This window comes from Pygocentrus nattereri, chromosome 14, assembly GCF_015220715.1.
Source record: "Pygocentrus nattereri isolate fPygNat1 chromosome 14, fPygNat1.pri, whole genome shotgun sequence".
In the NCBI taxonomy this organism is placed as follows: domain Eukaryota; kingdom Metazoa; phylum Chordata; class Actinopteri; order Characiformes; family Serrasalmidae; genus Pygocentrus; species Pygocentrus nattereri.
In genome coordinates this window covers 41,473,274-41,490,773 of record NC_051224.1, presented here as the reverse complement: position 1 = coordinate 41,490,773, position 17,500 = coordinate 41,473,274, and the positions used below count along the sequence as shown (strand labels likewise).

Below are 17,500 nucleotides of genomic sequence, written 5' to 3'. Positions count from 1 at the left end.
GTTTACTGTTCTGTATGTACTGTACTGTGGGCATAGGCACACACAGCCTGCCTGGTCCAGTCCTTGCATACCAACATCTGGTAAAACCGGCTCTGACTGAAGATACACACCAACAAAGCCAAGTGGTTCCTCAGGTATGTCATTAAGATTAATCTCCATAATTTAGATTATACAATTTTCCAGCTGTAAAGCACGACTGTGATTACTGCTCTGAAATAAAGAGCATCATCTTCTCAGCAAGCTTACAATATCACCTTAATCTTAATTCCCATCAAATTGAGCAGAAAGTATGCATGTGTATACACACACACACACACACACACACACACAGACACACAGACACACAGACACACACAGATCAGGCATAATGTTCTGACCACCTCCTTGTTTCTACGCTCACTGTCCACTTTATCAGCTCCACTGACCGTATAGCTGCACTCTGTAGTTCTACAGTTACAGACTGTAGTCCATCTGTTTCTCTGATACTCTGTTACCCTGTTCTTCAGTGGTCAGGACCCCCATGGACCCTCACAGAGCAGGTACTGTTTGGGTGGTGGGTCATTCTCAGCACTGCAGTAACACTGACGTGGTGGTGGTGTGTTAGTGTGTGTTGCACTGGTGCGAGTGGATCAGACACAGCAGTGCTGCTGGAGTTTTTAAACACCTCAGTGTCGCTGCTGGACTGAGAACAGTCCACCAACTAAAAATATCCAGCCAAACTTTTAGCCAAACACTGAAAGTGCCATTTTTGTTTTAAACCATTTCTAAACATTTTTGTGGCTGAATTTTAGCGCATCTCTAACTCAGATGAGCACTTATGGTGGAGATGGTTGCTGTGTAGCTCTTCCTGCAGCTCTTCATGCTTTAAGTCTCTACTGTCACCCAAATTCTACGGAGTGGAATTAAACCCTGGTAGAACACTTACTAACACAGCTCTTCATCACTGCACTCTGACTGCATCTGTTTCAACGCAGCGTTTAAACTCACAAGCGTGTGGTTAACAGTTTGCATGATTTAATAGTCTTAGATCCGTAACGGGTGCAGCCTGCGCTCGTATGTAGATCTGGGCTTATTTACTGCTTTATGGTCCCCACTGCGGTTTCTTGTACTGCACCCTGACTCTGAGCCGTCCATCTCCAGTGTCAAGGACAGGAACCTCTTGCATACAACTCAGCCTGTGTGAGCAGAGCTTTATGGGAAGGGAACCCGGAACCCTGTGATAAATAAGGCCTGAAGACACGAAGCATGAAACCAACACTAAAGCCCTTCTTAAGCTGCATCACATCAAAAACACGTCGACCAGAAGAAAAGAGAGAAAAGCTGGACTAGTCTACAGAAGGAAAGCCCTCTGCTCCGCTATTATAGGCATACAATAAAAATGTTTTGGTCCAAATCTGATAGCAGCACAAGCTATTATACACTAGAGCATAACAGTGGCCTAAATGGACGCTGGAGGTCAACACAGGTCAACATCAATAGCTGCAGAGAGGAGAAAACCACCCAGAATGTTTCCCTGGGGTTCGTACCCTCACCGCCCGGCTGTACGGGGCTTTATTTATTTGAGCAGCGTAGATAAGTACGGGCGCGCTTGAAAAGCTGCTTTAGGAACAACAAGAGCTGTAGTGATAAATGGTGCTTCATGTAATGACTCCAGCAGATTTGTTTGGACCACTTTAAGGCTTTCAGGACACAAAATCCTTTAAACAGAACCACTAAACAGGACTGCAGAGTATCGGTCACATGATCCAATCATTTTGGCCAAAAATAAGACAAGCCAGTCTGCAACCACTGGCCGGAAGAACAAAGAAAGCCAAGACATGGTGTCTAAATTTTGCCCCTGTTGTCAATAGTCACCCAAATCCTTTTTGTAAACACATCCCCAAAAACTTCTCTCAGCCTCTTCCAACCGCAGGCAGGTCCTCAATGAGGTGTTCGCTAATTCTGATGTTTCCATTTAAACAACTGAGTAACTGTTAATCCTTCATTTTTAAACCTAGATATGTGTTGTTTCTACATTTATCTAAAACAAATAGAAGCAACGTGTATAAATATACAGGCTCCATATCTATCTATCCACACACACACACACACACACACACACGGAACAATAAAAACTTCGGCACAACACCTGTTTGTCTAAAGCTCATACGTCAAACACAGGGCCTGTGAAATGACTTTCCATTAATATAAACCCATTTCACAATGTGCTGCACTACAACCCCCAGCATGCACCACAATAATGTATACTCCCACCTCTGTCTCCTACAACAAGCTATGGAACAGCGTTTACACCACAATTCTACACAATTCCACAGAAGACGGCAGGCGTCCAGCTCAATCACACAGGCCGGTTTACAAGACCTACTTATCCGGGGTCATTTAAACAGGTTACACAGGTACCTGTAGTTAGTGTAGCCTATGGTTACACACACACACACACACACACACACACACACACACACACACACACACACACACACACACACACACACACACACACACACGCGTATATGTACAGTTTGGGGAATATTTCCAGGTTTACTCCAAGTGCTTATATTTTGCTGTTGATATTTTGGCATACTTTCAATAAACAATGGGCAGTTAGGGTTACAGCCAAATGTCATTTAAAAGTGAAATCAAAACACAGTGAGATATCTGGCTCCCTGATTTACTGAGATTTAGGTCTAAATCTCAGGTCTAGACCGAGTCCTAACACACACCTGCACGTCTGCTCCACCTTAACGAAGAGCTGGATGCGGTTTGAGAGGTTCAAGAGATGTTTTGGGAACATTTACAGCAATCTAACAGTTCAAAAGCCAAAAACTCAAAAGGAATCACAATACAGTTAAAACTGTAGCAGCCAATCCACTCAGATAAGCTCCATGGCGTGTGGTCAGTACCTGGAAGGCTGGTGGAGACGTTGACCTGGGCGTAGAAGCGTTTGTTGGGCAGCAGCTCTGAGACGCCGTTCCGCGCCTCCACGCTGAAGGAGTAATTGGAGTGGGGCAGCAGGTTGACCACAGTGACCGTGCGCTCGGTTAGTCCGATCTGCTGTGGCACGAAGCCCACACTTGCCCCGCACGGCTCGCACTGGGTCTGAGGGGCCCGCGGGGGGCCCACGCAGCGCCGGCAGCCCACGCTGTAACTCAGGTCACCTCGTCCACCTGAGTCGTTTGGTGCAGCCCATTCCAGGATGAGAGTGGACTGTTTGAGGGTGTAGACCAGGTCACGAGGAGGAGAAGGGGGTCCTGCAGAAAGAAGGAGAAAATACTCAGACACAGATAAACACAAGATGAAGATAATGATTATGGAAATATTCAATATTTACCACTAATCAAACTGGGATACAGCAATTACTTAAAAATACTCTAGTAATGCATTTTTTAATTAAAAATAAAAGCGCTCTATAACATTCATATAATCCACACAGTCGCTCTGACAGACTGTAATACACTACAGGAAGCGTAGGGGGCGATACGGCTTCTACTGTTTCATTTAAAAAGCTCTATAATGTTCATATGATCCACACAGTCGCTCTGACAGACTGTAATACACTACAGGAAGCGTAGGGGGCGATACGGCTTCTACTGTTTCATTTCAAAAGCTCTATAACGTTCATATGATCCACACAGTCGCTCTGACAGACTGTAATACACTACAGGAAGCGTAGGGGGCGATACGGCTTCTACTGTTTCATTTAAAAAGCTCTATAACATTCATATAATCCACACAGTCGCTCTGACAGACTGTAATACACTACAGGAAGCGTAGGGGGCGATACGGCTTCTACTGTTTCATTTAAAAAGCTCTATAACATTCATATAATCCACACAGTCGCTCTGACAGACTGTAATACACTACAGGAAGCGTAGGGGGCGATACGGCTTCTACTGTTTCATTTAAAAAGCTCTATAATGTTCATATGATCCACACAGTCGCTCTGACAGACTGTAATACACTACAGGAAGCGTAGGGGGCGATACGGCTTCTACTGTTTCATTTCAAAAGCTCTATAACGTTCATATGATCCACACAGTCGCTCTGACAGACTGTAATACACTACAGGAAGCGTAGGGGGCGATACGGCTTCTACTGTTTCATTTAAAAAGCTCTATAACATTCATATAATCCACACAGTCGCTCTGACAGACTGTAATACACTACAGGAAGCGTAGGGGGCGATACGGCTTCTACTGTTTCATTTAAAAAGCTCTATAATGTTCATATGATCCACACAGTCGCTCTGACAGACTGTAATACACTACAGGAAGCGTAGGGGGCGATACGGCTTCTACTGTTTCATTTAAAAAGCTCTATAATGTTCATATGATCCACACAGTCGCTCTGACAGACTGTAATACACTACAGGAAGCGTAGGGGGCGATACGGCTTCTACTGTTTCATTTAAAAAGCTCTATAATGTTCATATGATCCACACAGTCGCTCTGACAGACTGTAATACACTACAGGAAGCGTAGGGGGCGATACGGCTTCTACTGTTTCATTTAAAAAGCTCTATAATGTTCATATGATCCACACAGTCGCTCTGACAGACTGTAATACACTACAGGAAGCGTAGGGGGCGATACGGCTTCTACTGTTTCATTTAAAAAGCTCTATAATGTTCATATGATCCACACAGTCGCTCTGACAGACTGTAATACACTACAGGAAGCGTAGGGGGCGATACGGCAACTACTGTTTCATTTAAAAAGCTCTATAACGTTCATATGATCCACACAGTCGCTCTGACAGACTGTAATACACTACAGGAAGCGTAGGGGGCGATACGGCTTCTACTGTTTCATTTAAAAAGCTCTATAATGTTCATATGATCCACACAGTCGCTCTGACAGACTGTAATACACTACAGGAAGCGTAGGGGGCGATACGGCTTCTACTGTTTCATTTAAAAAGCTCTATAACGTTCATATGATCCACACAGTCGCTCTGACAGACTGTAATACACTACAGGAAGCGTAGGGGGCGATACGGCTTCTACTGTTTCATTTAAAAAGCTCTATAATGTTCATATGATCCACACAGTCGCTCTGACAGACTGTAATACACTACAGGAAGCGTAGGGGGCGATACGGCTTCTACTGTTTCATTTAAAAAGCTCTATAATGTTCATATGATCCACACAGTCGCTCTGACAGACTGTAATACACTACAGGAAGCGTAGGGGGCGATACGGCTTCTACTGTTTCATTTAAAAAGCTCTATAATGTTCATATGATCCACACAGTCGCTCTGACAGACTGTAATACACTACAGGAAGCGTAGGGGGCGATACGGCTTCTACTGTTTCATTTAAAAAGCTCTATAATGTTCATATGATCCACACAGTCGCTCTGACAGACTGTAATACACTACAGGAAGCGTAGGGGGCGATACGGCTTCTACTGTTTCATTTAAAAAGCTCTATAATGTTCATATGATCCACACAGTCGCTCTGACAGACTGTAATACACTACAGGAAGCGTAGGGGGCGATACGGCTTCTACTGTTTCATTTAAAAAGCTCTATAATGTTCATATGATCCACACAGTCGCTCTGACAGACTGTAATACACTACAGGAAGCGTAGGGGGCGATACGGCTTCTACTGTTTCATTTAAAAAGCTCTATAACGTTCATATGATCCACACAGTCGCTCTGACGGACTGTAATACACTACAGGAAGCGTAGGGGGCGATACGGCTTCTACTGTTTCATTTAAAAAGCTCTATAACGTTCATATGATCCACACAGTCGCTCTGACGGACTGTAATACACTACAGGAAGCGTAGGGGGCGATACGGCTTCTACTGTTTCATTTAAAAAGCTCTATAACGTTCATATGATCCACACAGTCGCTCTGACAGACTGTAATACACTACAGGAAGCGTAGGGGGCGATACGGCTTCTACTGTTTCATTTAAAAAGCTCTATAACGTTCATATGATCCACACAGTCGCTCTGACAGACTGTAATACACTACAGGAAGCGTAGGGGGCGATACGGCTTCTACTGTTTCATTTAAAAAGCTCTATAATGTTCATATGATCCACACAGTCGCTCTGACAGACTGTAATACACTACAAGAAGCGTAGGGGGCGATACGGCTTCTACTGTTTCATTTAAAAAGCTCTATAATGTTCATATGATCCACACAGTCGCTCTGACGGACTGTAATACACTACAGGAAGCATAGGGGGCGATACGGCTTCTACTGTTTCATTTAAAAAGCTCTATAATGTTCATATGATCCACACAGTCGCTCTGACAGACTGTAATACACTACAGGAAGCGTAGGGGGCGATACGGCTTCTACTGTTTCATTTAAAAAGCTCTATAACGTTCATATGATCCACACAGTCGCTCTGACAGACTGTAATACACTACAGGAAGCGTAGGGGGCGATACGGCTTCTACTGTTTCATTTCAAAAGCTCTATAACGTTCATATGATCCACACAGTCGCTCTGACAGACTGTAATACACTACAGGAAGCGTAGGGGGCGATACGGCTTCTACTGTTTCATTTAAAAAGCTCTATAATGTTCATATGATCCACACAGTCGCTCTGACAGACTGTAATACACTACAGGAAGCGTAGGGGGCGATACGGCTTCTACTGTTTCATTTAAAAAGCTCTATAACGTTCATATGATCCACACAGTCGCTCTGACAGACTGTAATACACTACAGGAAGCGTAGGGGGCGATACGGCTTCTACTGTTTCATTTAAAAAGCTCTATAATGTTCATATGATCCACACAGTCGCTCTGACAGACTGTAATACACTACAGGAAGCGTAGGGGGCGATACGGCTTCTACTGTTTCATTTAAAAAGCTCTATAATGTTCATATGATCCACACAGTCTGTAACTGCCTACAATAGCAGTGCATATTTTCATGTAGTACACCTTTCGTTTTGGTTCATACCGCCAAGGACATTAAGAATGTAGGCGGAACTATATGTCTGCAAAGGTTTCCGGGGGGAGCCAAGAAACACGGATATATACAAGTAGTAGAAAGTTCGGTTGTCACAGCTTTCTGAAGTTATGGCCAAGTGTTAAAAGGTGTTTAATCTGTTCAAGAAACACTCCAAAGGAAGCTATTCCCTCCCTGTGTTATTTAATGCAGCCAATGAGGTTTGTGTTCTGTTTCTATATGTTATTTGGTATAAGTGAAGTTGAAATATTGCATTGCTGCTAATGTCGCTAATAGGCACATAGCTAAACCTTCATGTAAACCTTAAGTTAAACCGTTTCTAATACAAATGGATATTTGTATGCAATTTCGTCATATATGTTGAACTAAGGATATGTTAATGTGGTTTAAAACGAAGATAAAGGTTCATATTGAACAAGGACAAACATTGACAAGGACAAAGAGCTAATTCATAATGAATAAATAACCATTGTTAGTTCTACAACACAAGAAATATTTCTTTGTATAAGTTTACATTTATTTCATAGTTAAAGGGTATTATATTGGAGTTTAAATAAGCCATTTATGCACAATTGTACATTTGTTTTTATCTTATTGGTTTTTGCTTGTGTAATTCTGTATTACAGTTCTCACGTTTAGGAATAAATCCTAATCAGTGATGTTAAGAACAGTTGTGCTGTCATCATTATATCAGAGGGAGGCACAGTGAGAACTCAATGCTCCAGAGGACAGCACCAGAGAGCAGTGATTTACAGTAACAAGAAAGGATGTCTGAGATTGAAAGAGAGTCTGTAGATATGCATACGCAGCAGAGCTGTACGGACATGAACCCACAGCCAAGTGACAGAGATGAGCTGCAGCTTCACGCAGACATGCCTTCACCAGTAACTGGTGGAGCAAGTGGCTATGACTTTGTTCCTCCACAAGTGCCGAATAGAGACCAAAGAGTCCGCAAGATGTCGGAAAAGGGTCAAGAACTGCACGATGAGCAAGTAAAAAGAATTGCACGTCGTTTCAGTGTGTGCTATGAAAGGTGGAAGGAGGTCACAAAGAAAGCCAACCAAATGCTAAGTGATCAATGCTCAGCCGACCTACTGAATGAACATGTCACTAAAGTAAATGATGCTTCAAGGAGTGTGAATGCTGTTTATGAAGAGTTGCGACGGAAGAGTGTTCCTGACAATGACACACGCCGTAGAGTTGACACCTGTGAAACAGTGACACAGAGGATTGTTAAGCAAGCAATGGCAATTTTAGACACAATAAATGGTCACGGGGATGAAGAACAAGGTGGTGATGAGACAAGGTCCACCAAGAAGAGCATCAGCTCTCACAGTACTAAGGCTTCTACTCATTCCCGTCTAACTTCTGCCAGCAGAAAGAGTGCAGCTGCCGAAGTTGCCGCCAATGAAGCCACCCTACAAGTACTGCTGGAGCAAGAACATCATATTGAAGAATTGCAGAGGCTGGAAGCTGAAGCTGCCCAGCTAAAGGCTAAACAGGAGGCTGAGATTGCAGAGAGACAAAGACTGCTAGAAGCCAAACGCAGAGAAATAGAACGTTTCGAGACAATTAAGAAACTAAAGGCTGCCAAGGCACGACAGCAAGTATATGAACAGAGCGAGAGCTCACGTCAAACATCTAAACAGAGTCAATGCTCCGATGACGACATAAATGAGCTGCTCCATAAATCTGTTCCTGTGAGGATTAAAGAGAAAGTCAAGCAGGAACTAAGCCCAACACAGCACCATTCTCCACCACAAGCTGTAATGCATCCAGCTGAAGACAACACAGCAGCTCTTGTTAGAGCACTCACAGAATCCATTAATGCTAGCCGCATGCCTGTACCTGAACCAACAATGTTCAGCGGTGACCCACTCAGATTCCATGACTGGAAGGTTTCCTTTCAGACCCTCATTGACAGGAAGAGCATACCAGCTGAAGAAAAGATATACTATCTACGCAAGTATGTGGGTGGATCTGCGAAGAAAGCCATAGAGAGCTACTTCCTACTAGGCACTAAATCAGCCTACCTTGCAGCATGGTGCATCCTGGAGGAGCGATACGGTAGTCCGTTCCTCATCGCCAAGGCTTTCAGAGATAAGATTGATGCATGGCCCAAGATAAGTGCTAAAGGCAGTCTGGAACTTCAAGAATTTGTTGACTTCCTTCGCAGCTGTGAGTCCGCAATGCCTCAAATCAAAAGTCTTGAAGTGCTAAATGACTACAATGAGAACCAGAAAATACTTGCTAAACTTCCAGACTGGTTGACTTCAAGGTGGAACCGAAAGGTCATGGAAGTGGAGGAAGAAAGTCAAACATTCCCAAGCTTCAGCCAGTTTGTCCAGTTCCTCACACGGGAGGCCAAGATTGCATGCAATCCAATCACATCTCTCCATGCACTGAAACCAAGTGAAGGAGAGAAGGGTAAAGTTTTAAAGAACAGAAGTCCTGGAGCGAAGGCCTTGGCAACGAGCGCAAATGAGAAAGCCAATGCCACATGCTGTGTCTTCTGTGAGAAGGTAGGGCACGGTCTGTCTGAGTGTCGTAAGTTCATAAGGAAGGCAATCACAGAACGACTAAAGTTCGTCCAAGAGAAGAAGTTGTGTTTTGGCTGTCTGAAGTTTGGCCATCGTTCCAAAGACTGTGGAGACAGGAACATCTGTAGGTTGTGTGAGAAAGGACATCCGACATGCCTCCATGATAATCGTACAAAGGAAGAAAGGATGCAAGCAAGGACTGGTGGAGCTAGAGACCATGACAAGTCAAGGGAAGGGAAGGCAGATCAGCCACAAGATCTAGCACCAAGCACATCACGTGAAGCAACATCTCATAGAGTCACCCAGAATGGCAGAGACACTCATACATCCACAATAATTCCAGTGTGGGTGTCCACCATGGCAGAGCCACATAGTGAAGTTCTTGTGTATGCACTTCTTGATACGCAAAGTGACACAACTTTTATCCTTGAAGAGACTGCAAAGGCACTCAATACAAGGAGCGAACCAGTTCAGCTAAGAATCTCTACACTAGCTTCAAGAAACACAGTTGTGTCCTGTCAGAAACTCACTGGTTTACAAGTGAGAGGGTTCTATTCAGATAAGATAATCCCACTTCCAGTGACCTACTCTAGAGAGTTTATACCTGCAAACAGAAACCATATCCCTACACCAGAGACGGCAAAGGTATGGTCTCATCTTGAACATATTGCAGACGAGATTGCTCCTCAGCAAAGCTGTGACATCGGCTTGCTAATTGGCTACAATTGTCCTCAAGCTCTTGTACCAAGACAAGTGCTGCCCGGTGAAGACAATCAACCCTTTGGACAGAGAACAGACTTGGGATGGAGTGTGGTCGGCTACGGTGATCCATGCCTGAACTTTGGAGATGCAATTGGAGTAAGCCATCAAGTCATAGTGAAGCAAGTGATGCCAGGTCTTCAGTCCTCATCAGACCTCACAGGTGAAGTGCATTACATCTGTAGAACACAGATCAAAGAAGTAATTTTACCCGCAGATGTCATCAAGGTACTGGAATCTGACTTCGCTGAAAGAGCTTCCGAAACTGACCATGTCTCTCAAGAAGATCTCAGATTCTTATCAAAATTGAAGCAGGGAATTGTACATAAAAGTGATGGCCATTATGAAATGCCTTTACCATTTAAAGGTGACAGACCCAACTTACCTGATAACAAGGTGTGTGCCATCCATCGTCTCAAGTGTCTGGAAAGAAAACTGAGAAGGAATGAGCAGTATAATAAAGACTACAAGGCCTTCATGAATGAGACCATAATCCGTGGAGATGCAGAAAGGGTCGCAGAAGAAGACATCCACAAAGGTCCAGTGTGGTATATCCCGCATCATGGGGTGTATCATCCCCAAAAGCCTGGGAGGATACGAGTGGTCTTTGATTGCTCAGCCAAGTTTCAAGGGACGTCCTTGAACGACCATCTCTTGACAGGTCCAGAGCTGACAAACACATTGGTGGGAGTTCTGCTTCGCTTTCGAAGAGGCCAGGTTGCAGTCATGTGTGACATTGAGCGAATGTTTCACCAGTTCCACGTGAAACCAGAAGACCAAGATTATCTTCGGTTCCTTTGGTGGGAAAATGGAAGTCTTGACGTCCAACCCTCCACCTATCGAATGAAGGTCCATCTGTTCGGTGCAGCTTCATCACCTGGCTGTGCCAACTATGCACTCAAACACATCGCAGCTGAAGGAGAAGGATACTTCAGTGATGACACCATCAAATTCATACAGCGGAACTTTTACGTTGACGATGGCTTGACGAGTGTAACATCCACGAAAGAAGCAATCCAGCTGGTGAAAGAAGCAAGAGAGCTTTGCAGCACAGGCAACCTCAGACTGCACAAGTTCATTTCTAATAGCAAGGAAGTCCTTGCCACCATTCCTAAAGAAAAATGTGCTGAAGCTGCAACAGACAAAGATTTGGCACTTGGTGAACTGCAGATAGAAAGAGCCCTTGGTGTGCAGTGGTGCGTGACTTCTGATGAGTTTCAGTTCAGAGTGGTCATCAAAGACAAACCATTTACCCGAAGAGGAGTTTTGTCCACAGTTGCTTCAGTCTTTGATCCGCTCGGATTTGTGGCACCCTTCATTCTAGTTGGAAAGCAGATCCTACAGCAGATGTGTAGGGATAAGATCAGCTGGGATGATACCTTACCTGATGACCTGCGACTTCAGTGGGAATGTTGGCTCAGAGATCTACAAACCCTGGTTAATGTTAAGATCCCAAGATGCTACGTTCCAGCAAGCTTCAATGTACAGTATTATGAGCTTCACCATTTCTCCGATGCCAGTGTGTTGGGCTATGGTGCATGCTCATATCTCAGAGCAGTCAGTGAAACAGGTGAAGTCCACTGTTCCTTAGTTACGGGGAAAGCACGAGTTGCCCCCACCAAGGTCACAACCGTGCCAAGGCTTGAACTATCGGCAGCAGTAGTAGCCGTCCGCATCAGTGACATGCTCAAAAAAGAACTGGAATTAGATTGTCTACAAGAATTCTTCTGGACTGATTCCATGGTTGTCCTTGGGTACATCAATAATGAAGCCAGAAGATTTAATGTATTTGTAGCAAATCGTGTTGAACGCATCAAGCAAAGCACAGAATCCACACAATGGAAGTATGTGGCTTCTGAAGATAATCCAGCAGACTACACCTCAAGGGGTCTAACAGTACAGCAGCTTGTATCCTCTGACTGGCTCATTGGCCCAAGGTTTCTGTGGCAGAAGGAGCTACCAAGAGGTAAAATTAAGATGGAAGAAATTTCAAGTAGTGATCCTGAACTCAAGAAGGTCCAGGTCCACAATGTTTATGCAAAGGAGACAAGGTCGTTGTTAGATCGCCTGCACAAGTTCTCTGACTGGTCCAGAATAGTAAAAGCTATTGCCAGACTCAAGCGACATGTGAAAGAAATCAAGGGTCTTCAGCCAAGGTCCTGTGAAGTCACTAGCCTAGAGGAAAGGAGAGAAGCAGAGCTGACCATAATCAAGATGGTTCAAGAAGCATTCTTCTCAAAGGAGACACAAGGTAAGGACAAGTTCAAGAAGCTTTACAGATTAAGTCCATTTCTTGATGGTCAAGGTATCCTCAGGGTGGGAGGCCGCTTAACCCATGCTGCTCTACATCCATATGTTAAGCATCCAGTGGTCCTTCCAAAGGACTGTCATGTGTCAGCATTACTCATCAAGCACCATCATGAAAGGGTGCTCCATCAGGGACGAGGAATGACGATGAATGCACTCCGATCCAATGGCATATGGATACTAGGCTGCAGCAAGGCAGTATCATCCCATGTCTATAAGTGCACGACATGCAGGAAGTTCAGAAGAAGCCCAGAACAGCAAAGGATGGCAGATCTCCCAGAAGACAGGATGGAAACCACCCCTCCATTCACCTACTGTGGCATGGATTGTTTTGGACCATTCTACATTAAAGAGGGAAGAAAGGAGCTAAAACGTTATGGGCTGTTACTTACTTGTATGTGTTCTAGAGCAGTTCACATTGAGATGCTTGACGACCTGACCACGGATGCTTTCATTAATGCTCTACGTTCATTTATCGCCATTCGTGGAATGGTACGCCAGATAAGATGTGATCAAGGGACAAACTTTGTTGGAGCTAGACGTGAGTTTGCTGAAGCACTGAAGGAGGAAGATCAGGAAAAGCTCAAGGAGCTTGGATGTGAGTTTATCATGAACACCCCAGCCTCAAGTCACATGGGTGGAGTCTGGGAAAGACAAATTCGCACCATCAAAAGTGTCTTGACATCCATCCTGGAACAGTCAGCCAGACAACTTGACTGCTCCTCGCTAAGAACATTCCTGTATGAAGTTATGGCAGTTGTCAACAGCAGACCTCTGACCACTGATTGTCTTAATGACTCATCCAGTCCAGAACCCCTTACCCCAAATCACATCTTGACAATGAAGTCAACTATTCTCGCTCCACCTCCTGGAAGGTTCATCAAGGAAGATCTTTACCTCCGCAAGAGATGGCGTCGTGTTCAGCTGTTGGCCAACCTCTTCTGGAGTCGGTGGAAAAAGGAGTACCTCCTGAACCTTCAACACAGACAGAAGTGGACAAAGGATCGCAGAGATGCAAGGGTCAGTGACGTTGTTCTCCTGCAAGAAGATACCACACCACGTAACCAGTGGAAGTTAGCTAAGGTCATCGAAGTATACCCAGGAAAGGATGGAAAGGTCAGAAGACTGAAGTTGCTTATCAGTGATTCCAACCTCGATGAGAAGGGAAAACGCGTCTCCAAACCTGTCCACCTCGAGAGACCCGTTCATAAAACGGTGACGCTGCTGGAAGCAGCCTGAAGGCCCCAATCTCTCTCTCTTTCTTTCCTTGTTTCTTCTCTCTCTGTCTCCCTCAAGGTACAGTCTGGTGAACATGCCTAGGGAGCTCAAGTCCCGAAGCTAACGTTTGTTTGTTTTCTGCATAGTAAATTTTCATTCTAAGTAACTTAGAGTAAAATCATAGATTTGGTGGGAGTGTAACTGCCTACAATAGCAGTGCATATTTTCATGTAGTACACCTTTCGTTTTGGTTCATACCGCCAAGGACATTAAGAATGTAGGCGGAACTATATGTCTGCAAAGGTTTCCGGGGGGAGCCAAGAAACACGGATATATACAAGTAGTAGAAAGTTCGGTTGTCACAGCTTTCTGAAGTTATGGCCAAGTGTTAAAAGGTGTTTAATCTGTTCAAGAAACACTCCAAAGGAAGCTATTCCCTCCCTGTGTTATTTAATGCAGCCAATGAGGTTTGTGTTCTGTTTCTATATGTTATTTGGTATAAGTGAAGTTGAAATATTGCATTGCTGCTAATGTCGCTAATAGGCACATAGCTAAACCTTCATGTAAACCTTAAGTTAAACCGTTTCTAATACAAATGGATATTTGTATGCAATTTCGTCATATATGTTGAACTAAGGATATGTTAATGTGGTTTAAAACGAAGATAAAGGTTCATATTGAACAAGGACAAACATTGACAAGGACAAAGAGCTAATTCATAATGAATAAATAACCATTGTTAGTTCTACAACACAAGAAATATTTCTTTGTATAAGTTTACATTTATTTCATAGTTAAAGGGTATTATATTGGAGTTTAAATAAGCCATTTATGCACAATTGTACATTTGTTTTTATCTTATTGGTTTTTGCTTGTGTAATTCTGTATTACAGTTCTCACGTTTAGGAATAAATCCTAATCAGTGATGTTAAGAACAGTTGTGCTGTCATCATTATATCAGAGGGAGGCACACAGTCGCTCTGACAGACTGTAATACACTACAGGAAGCGTAGGGGGCGATACGGCTTCTACTGTTTCATTTAAAAAGCTCTATAATGTTCATATGATCCACACAGTCGCTCTGACAGACTGTAATACACTACAGGAAGCGTAGGGGGCGATACGGCTTCTACTGTTTCATTTAAAAAGCTCTATAATGTTCATATGATCCACACAGTCGCTCTGACAGACTGTAATACACTACAGGAAGCGTAGGGGGCGATACGGCTTCTACTGCTTCATTTAAAAAGCTCTATAATGTTCATATGATCCACACAGTCGCTCTGACAGACTGTAATACACTACAGGAAGCGTAGGGGGCGATACGGCTTCTACTGTTTCATTTAAAAAGCTCTATAATGTTCATATGATCCACACAGTCGCTCTGACAGACTGTAATACACTACAGGAAGCGTAGGGGGCGATACGGCTTCTACTGTTTCATTTAAAAAGCTCTATAATGTTCATATGATCCACACAGTCGCTCTGACAGACTGTAATACACTACAGGAAGCGTAGGGGGCGATACGGCTTCTACTGTTTCATTTAAAAAGCTCTATAATGTTCATATGATCCACACAGTCGCTCTGACAGACTGTAATACACTACAGGAAGCGTAGGGGGCGATACGGCTTCTACTGTTTCATTTAAAAAGCTCTATAATGTTCATATGATCCACACAGTCGCTCTGACAGACTGTAATACACTACAGGAAGCGTAGGGGGCGATACGGCTTCTACTGTTTCATTTAAAAAGCTCTATAATGTTCATATGATCCACACAGTCGCTCTGACAGACTGTAATACACTACAGGAAGCGTAGGGGGCGATACGGCTTCTACTGTTTCATTTAAAAAGCTCTATAATGTTCATATGATCCACACAGTCAAGTTAATTGTTCATGTCTATCCTGCAAAATGACAACTGTTAAAGAGTGGAAAATAAATACCTGTGTACAGGAGCAGAATTCTCAGCTAAGCAAATAATCTCTGTTGCATACTATACATGTAATTAAACAGTATAAGCCTGCCCTAATGAACTGTACTCTGTTTTAATAACGTAACCCAATTAGCCTTAATCAGGTGCGGCTCACGCTCCAGCTCTAGGCCTGTGGGAGAGGATTGAGCGGGAGAGCGCATATGGTCTGAGTGGAGAACTCGCTCACACGTTCTGTTAATTCAACCGAGGGGCAAAGCTCAGCTCGCCATGAAAGCTGTGGAGACACGCGATCCGACACTGAAAACCATGTCCGGGTTCTGTGAAAGGCCGAGAGTGCTTTGGCTTAGTGAGCGCGAGAGCTGGTTAGTGATACAGTCAGACTGCTGGGCCCCGGTCCTACTGCACTCTTCTGTCAAAGCTTTAGACAAGCTTAAAGAGGAACTCCAATCTTTAAAATCTTTCTGCATAATTAAGTGGCCAAGATGTAATCAGAGCAGTTTTCATAGGAACCGTCCATAGGAACCAGACATCCACCTCTAAAAGCTCCCTCACAGACAGTTACTACATAGGATGACAATATATACCTTGATGATATATGCTATGAGTTTTGTGGTAAGGTTTCAGCTTAATGTATTTGAATCCCTTTATTTTAATCCATTCATGGTGGAGGGAGACATGCAGGGCGCTGTGCGGCAAAATAGTCCCCAAAGAAAACTCATTATTCCAGATTTTCCACTGTTTTCCATCATCAACATTCCATATAAGCTCAGAAGACTCGTGTAGGTTCTCTGGTGGTTCTGGATGGTAAATAAAATGTTTATATCTGTGTTGTAGTCATGGCAACGCCTGATTACATTTACATTTACAGCATTTAGCAGACGCTCTTATTCGATTTGACAGAACAGAACTTTAAGCACTGATGTCTCTGCCACGCCCAGAAAAAGCACAGTGAGCTTAAAAAAGATGCTTGAAGGAGACTTTAGTACAGACAATGATTCTATAAAGAACCGCGAACACTAAAAGAGCCATTTGAAATGGTTCTTCAGACTGATGTAGAACGTGTTGTACGTGGATCTATATAGCACCTTTTTGAAAAGGGTTCCCTATAGCTTCAAAAAGGGTTTTCCTAGTGCATGCAAATGGTTATCCGAGTGTCCACGGTTCTACATAAACCCACTGTCTCTACTAAAGAACCCTTTTAAGAGCATAACGTGATGTAATGCCGGACGAGCCCCGTCTTTCTTAATCAATGAGATAAAAAAATAAAAAAAGGGAGGTCGTGGGCTGGAGGTCAGGGATCGTGTGACCAGAGGGTCGCAGATTCGATCCCCTCGACTGACAGTCCATGACTGAGGTGTCCTTGAGCAAGACACCTAACCCCCAACTGCTCCCCGGGCGCCGTGGATAGGGCTGCACACCGCTCTGGGGAAGTGTGCTCACTGCCCCCTAGTGTGTGTGCTCACTAGTGTGTATGTGGTGTTTCACTGCACGGACGGGTTAAATGCGGAGGTCAAATTTCCCTCGTTGTGGGACAAATAAGGTTCTCTTAATTATTTATTCATCACAATGACTGTCATACTGCTCATCCTTAGAGACAGAGCAACTGTTGATAATGACATTTCCATGGAACCTAAAGGTCACCAGTAAATTGTACATGACTGCTGAATGCATAGATGAACACATGCAGTCAGTGATGAGGCTGAGAAGAGCACCATCAACAGATGGCCAGAGCGCACCAGCGAAAGGACTACCACCGAGTCACCGCAGAAAGAGGAGAGAGCGCGAGAGAGAGAGAGAGAGAG

At 43.9% G+C, this 17,500-nt stretch overlaps 2 protein-coding genes across 3 annotated transcripts in view; one reads left to right on the top strand and one right to left on the bottom strand.

The window, feature by feature from the left end:
• Positions 1–17,500, bottom strand: part of LOC108413484 (ephrin type-A receptor 7-like) — a 235,180-nt gene that overhangs the window by 63,373 nt on the left and 154,307 nt on the right. The window contains exon 5 of the mRNA XM_017686013.2: positions 2,901–3,248. Coding sequence (XP_017541502.1) covers positions 2,901–3,248 — 348 coding nt within the window. The remainder of the gene's footprint in view (positions 1–2,900; positions 3,249–17,500) is intronic.
• Positions 6,874–14,732, top strand: LOC119265102. Of its 2 annotated transcripts, none has more exons than XR_005131398.1 (2): positions 6,874–14,228; positions 14,655–14,732. XR_005131398.1 is itself a non-coding variant. In XM_037544581.1 (2 exons), the coding sequence occupies exon 2, from the start codon at positions 7,705–7,707 to the stop codon at positions 13,780–13,782; it is 6,078 nt and encodes a 2,025-aa protein (XP_037400478.1). In that variant the 5' UTR covers positions 6,874–7,137; positions 7,564–7,704; the 3' UTR covers positions 13,783–14,726. The 2 variants fall into 2 exon arrangements, 1 of the variants encoding a protein (XP_037400478.1); XM_037544581.1 differs by having other exon boundaries at positions 6,874–7,137; positions 7,564–14,726.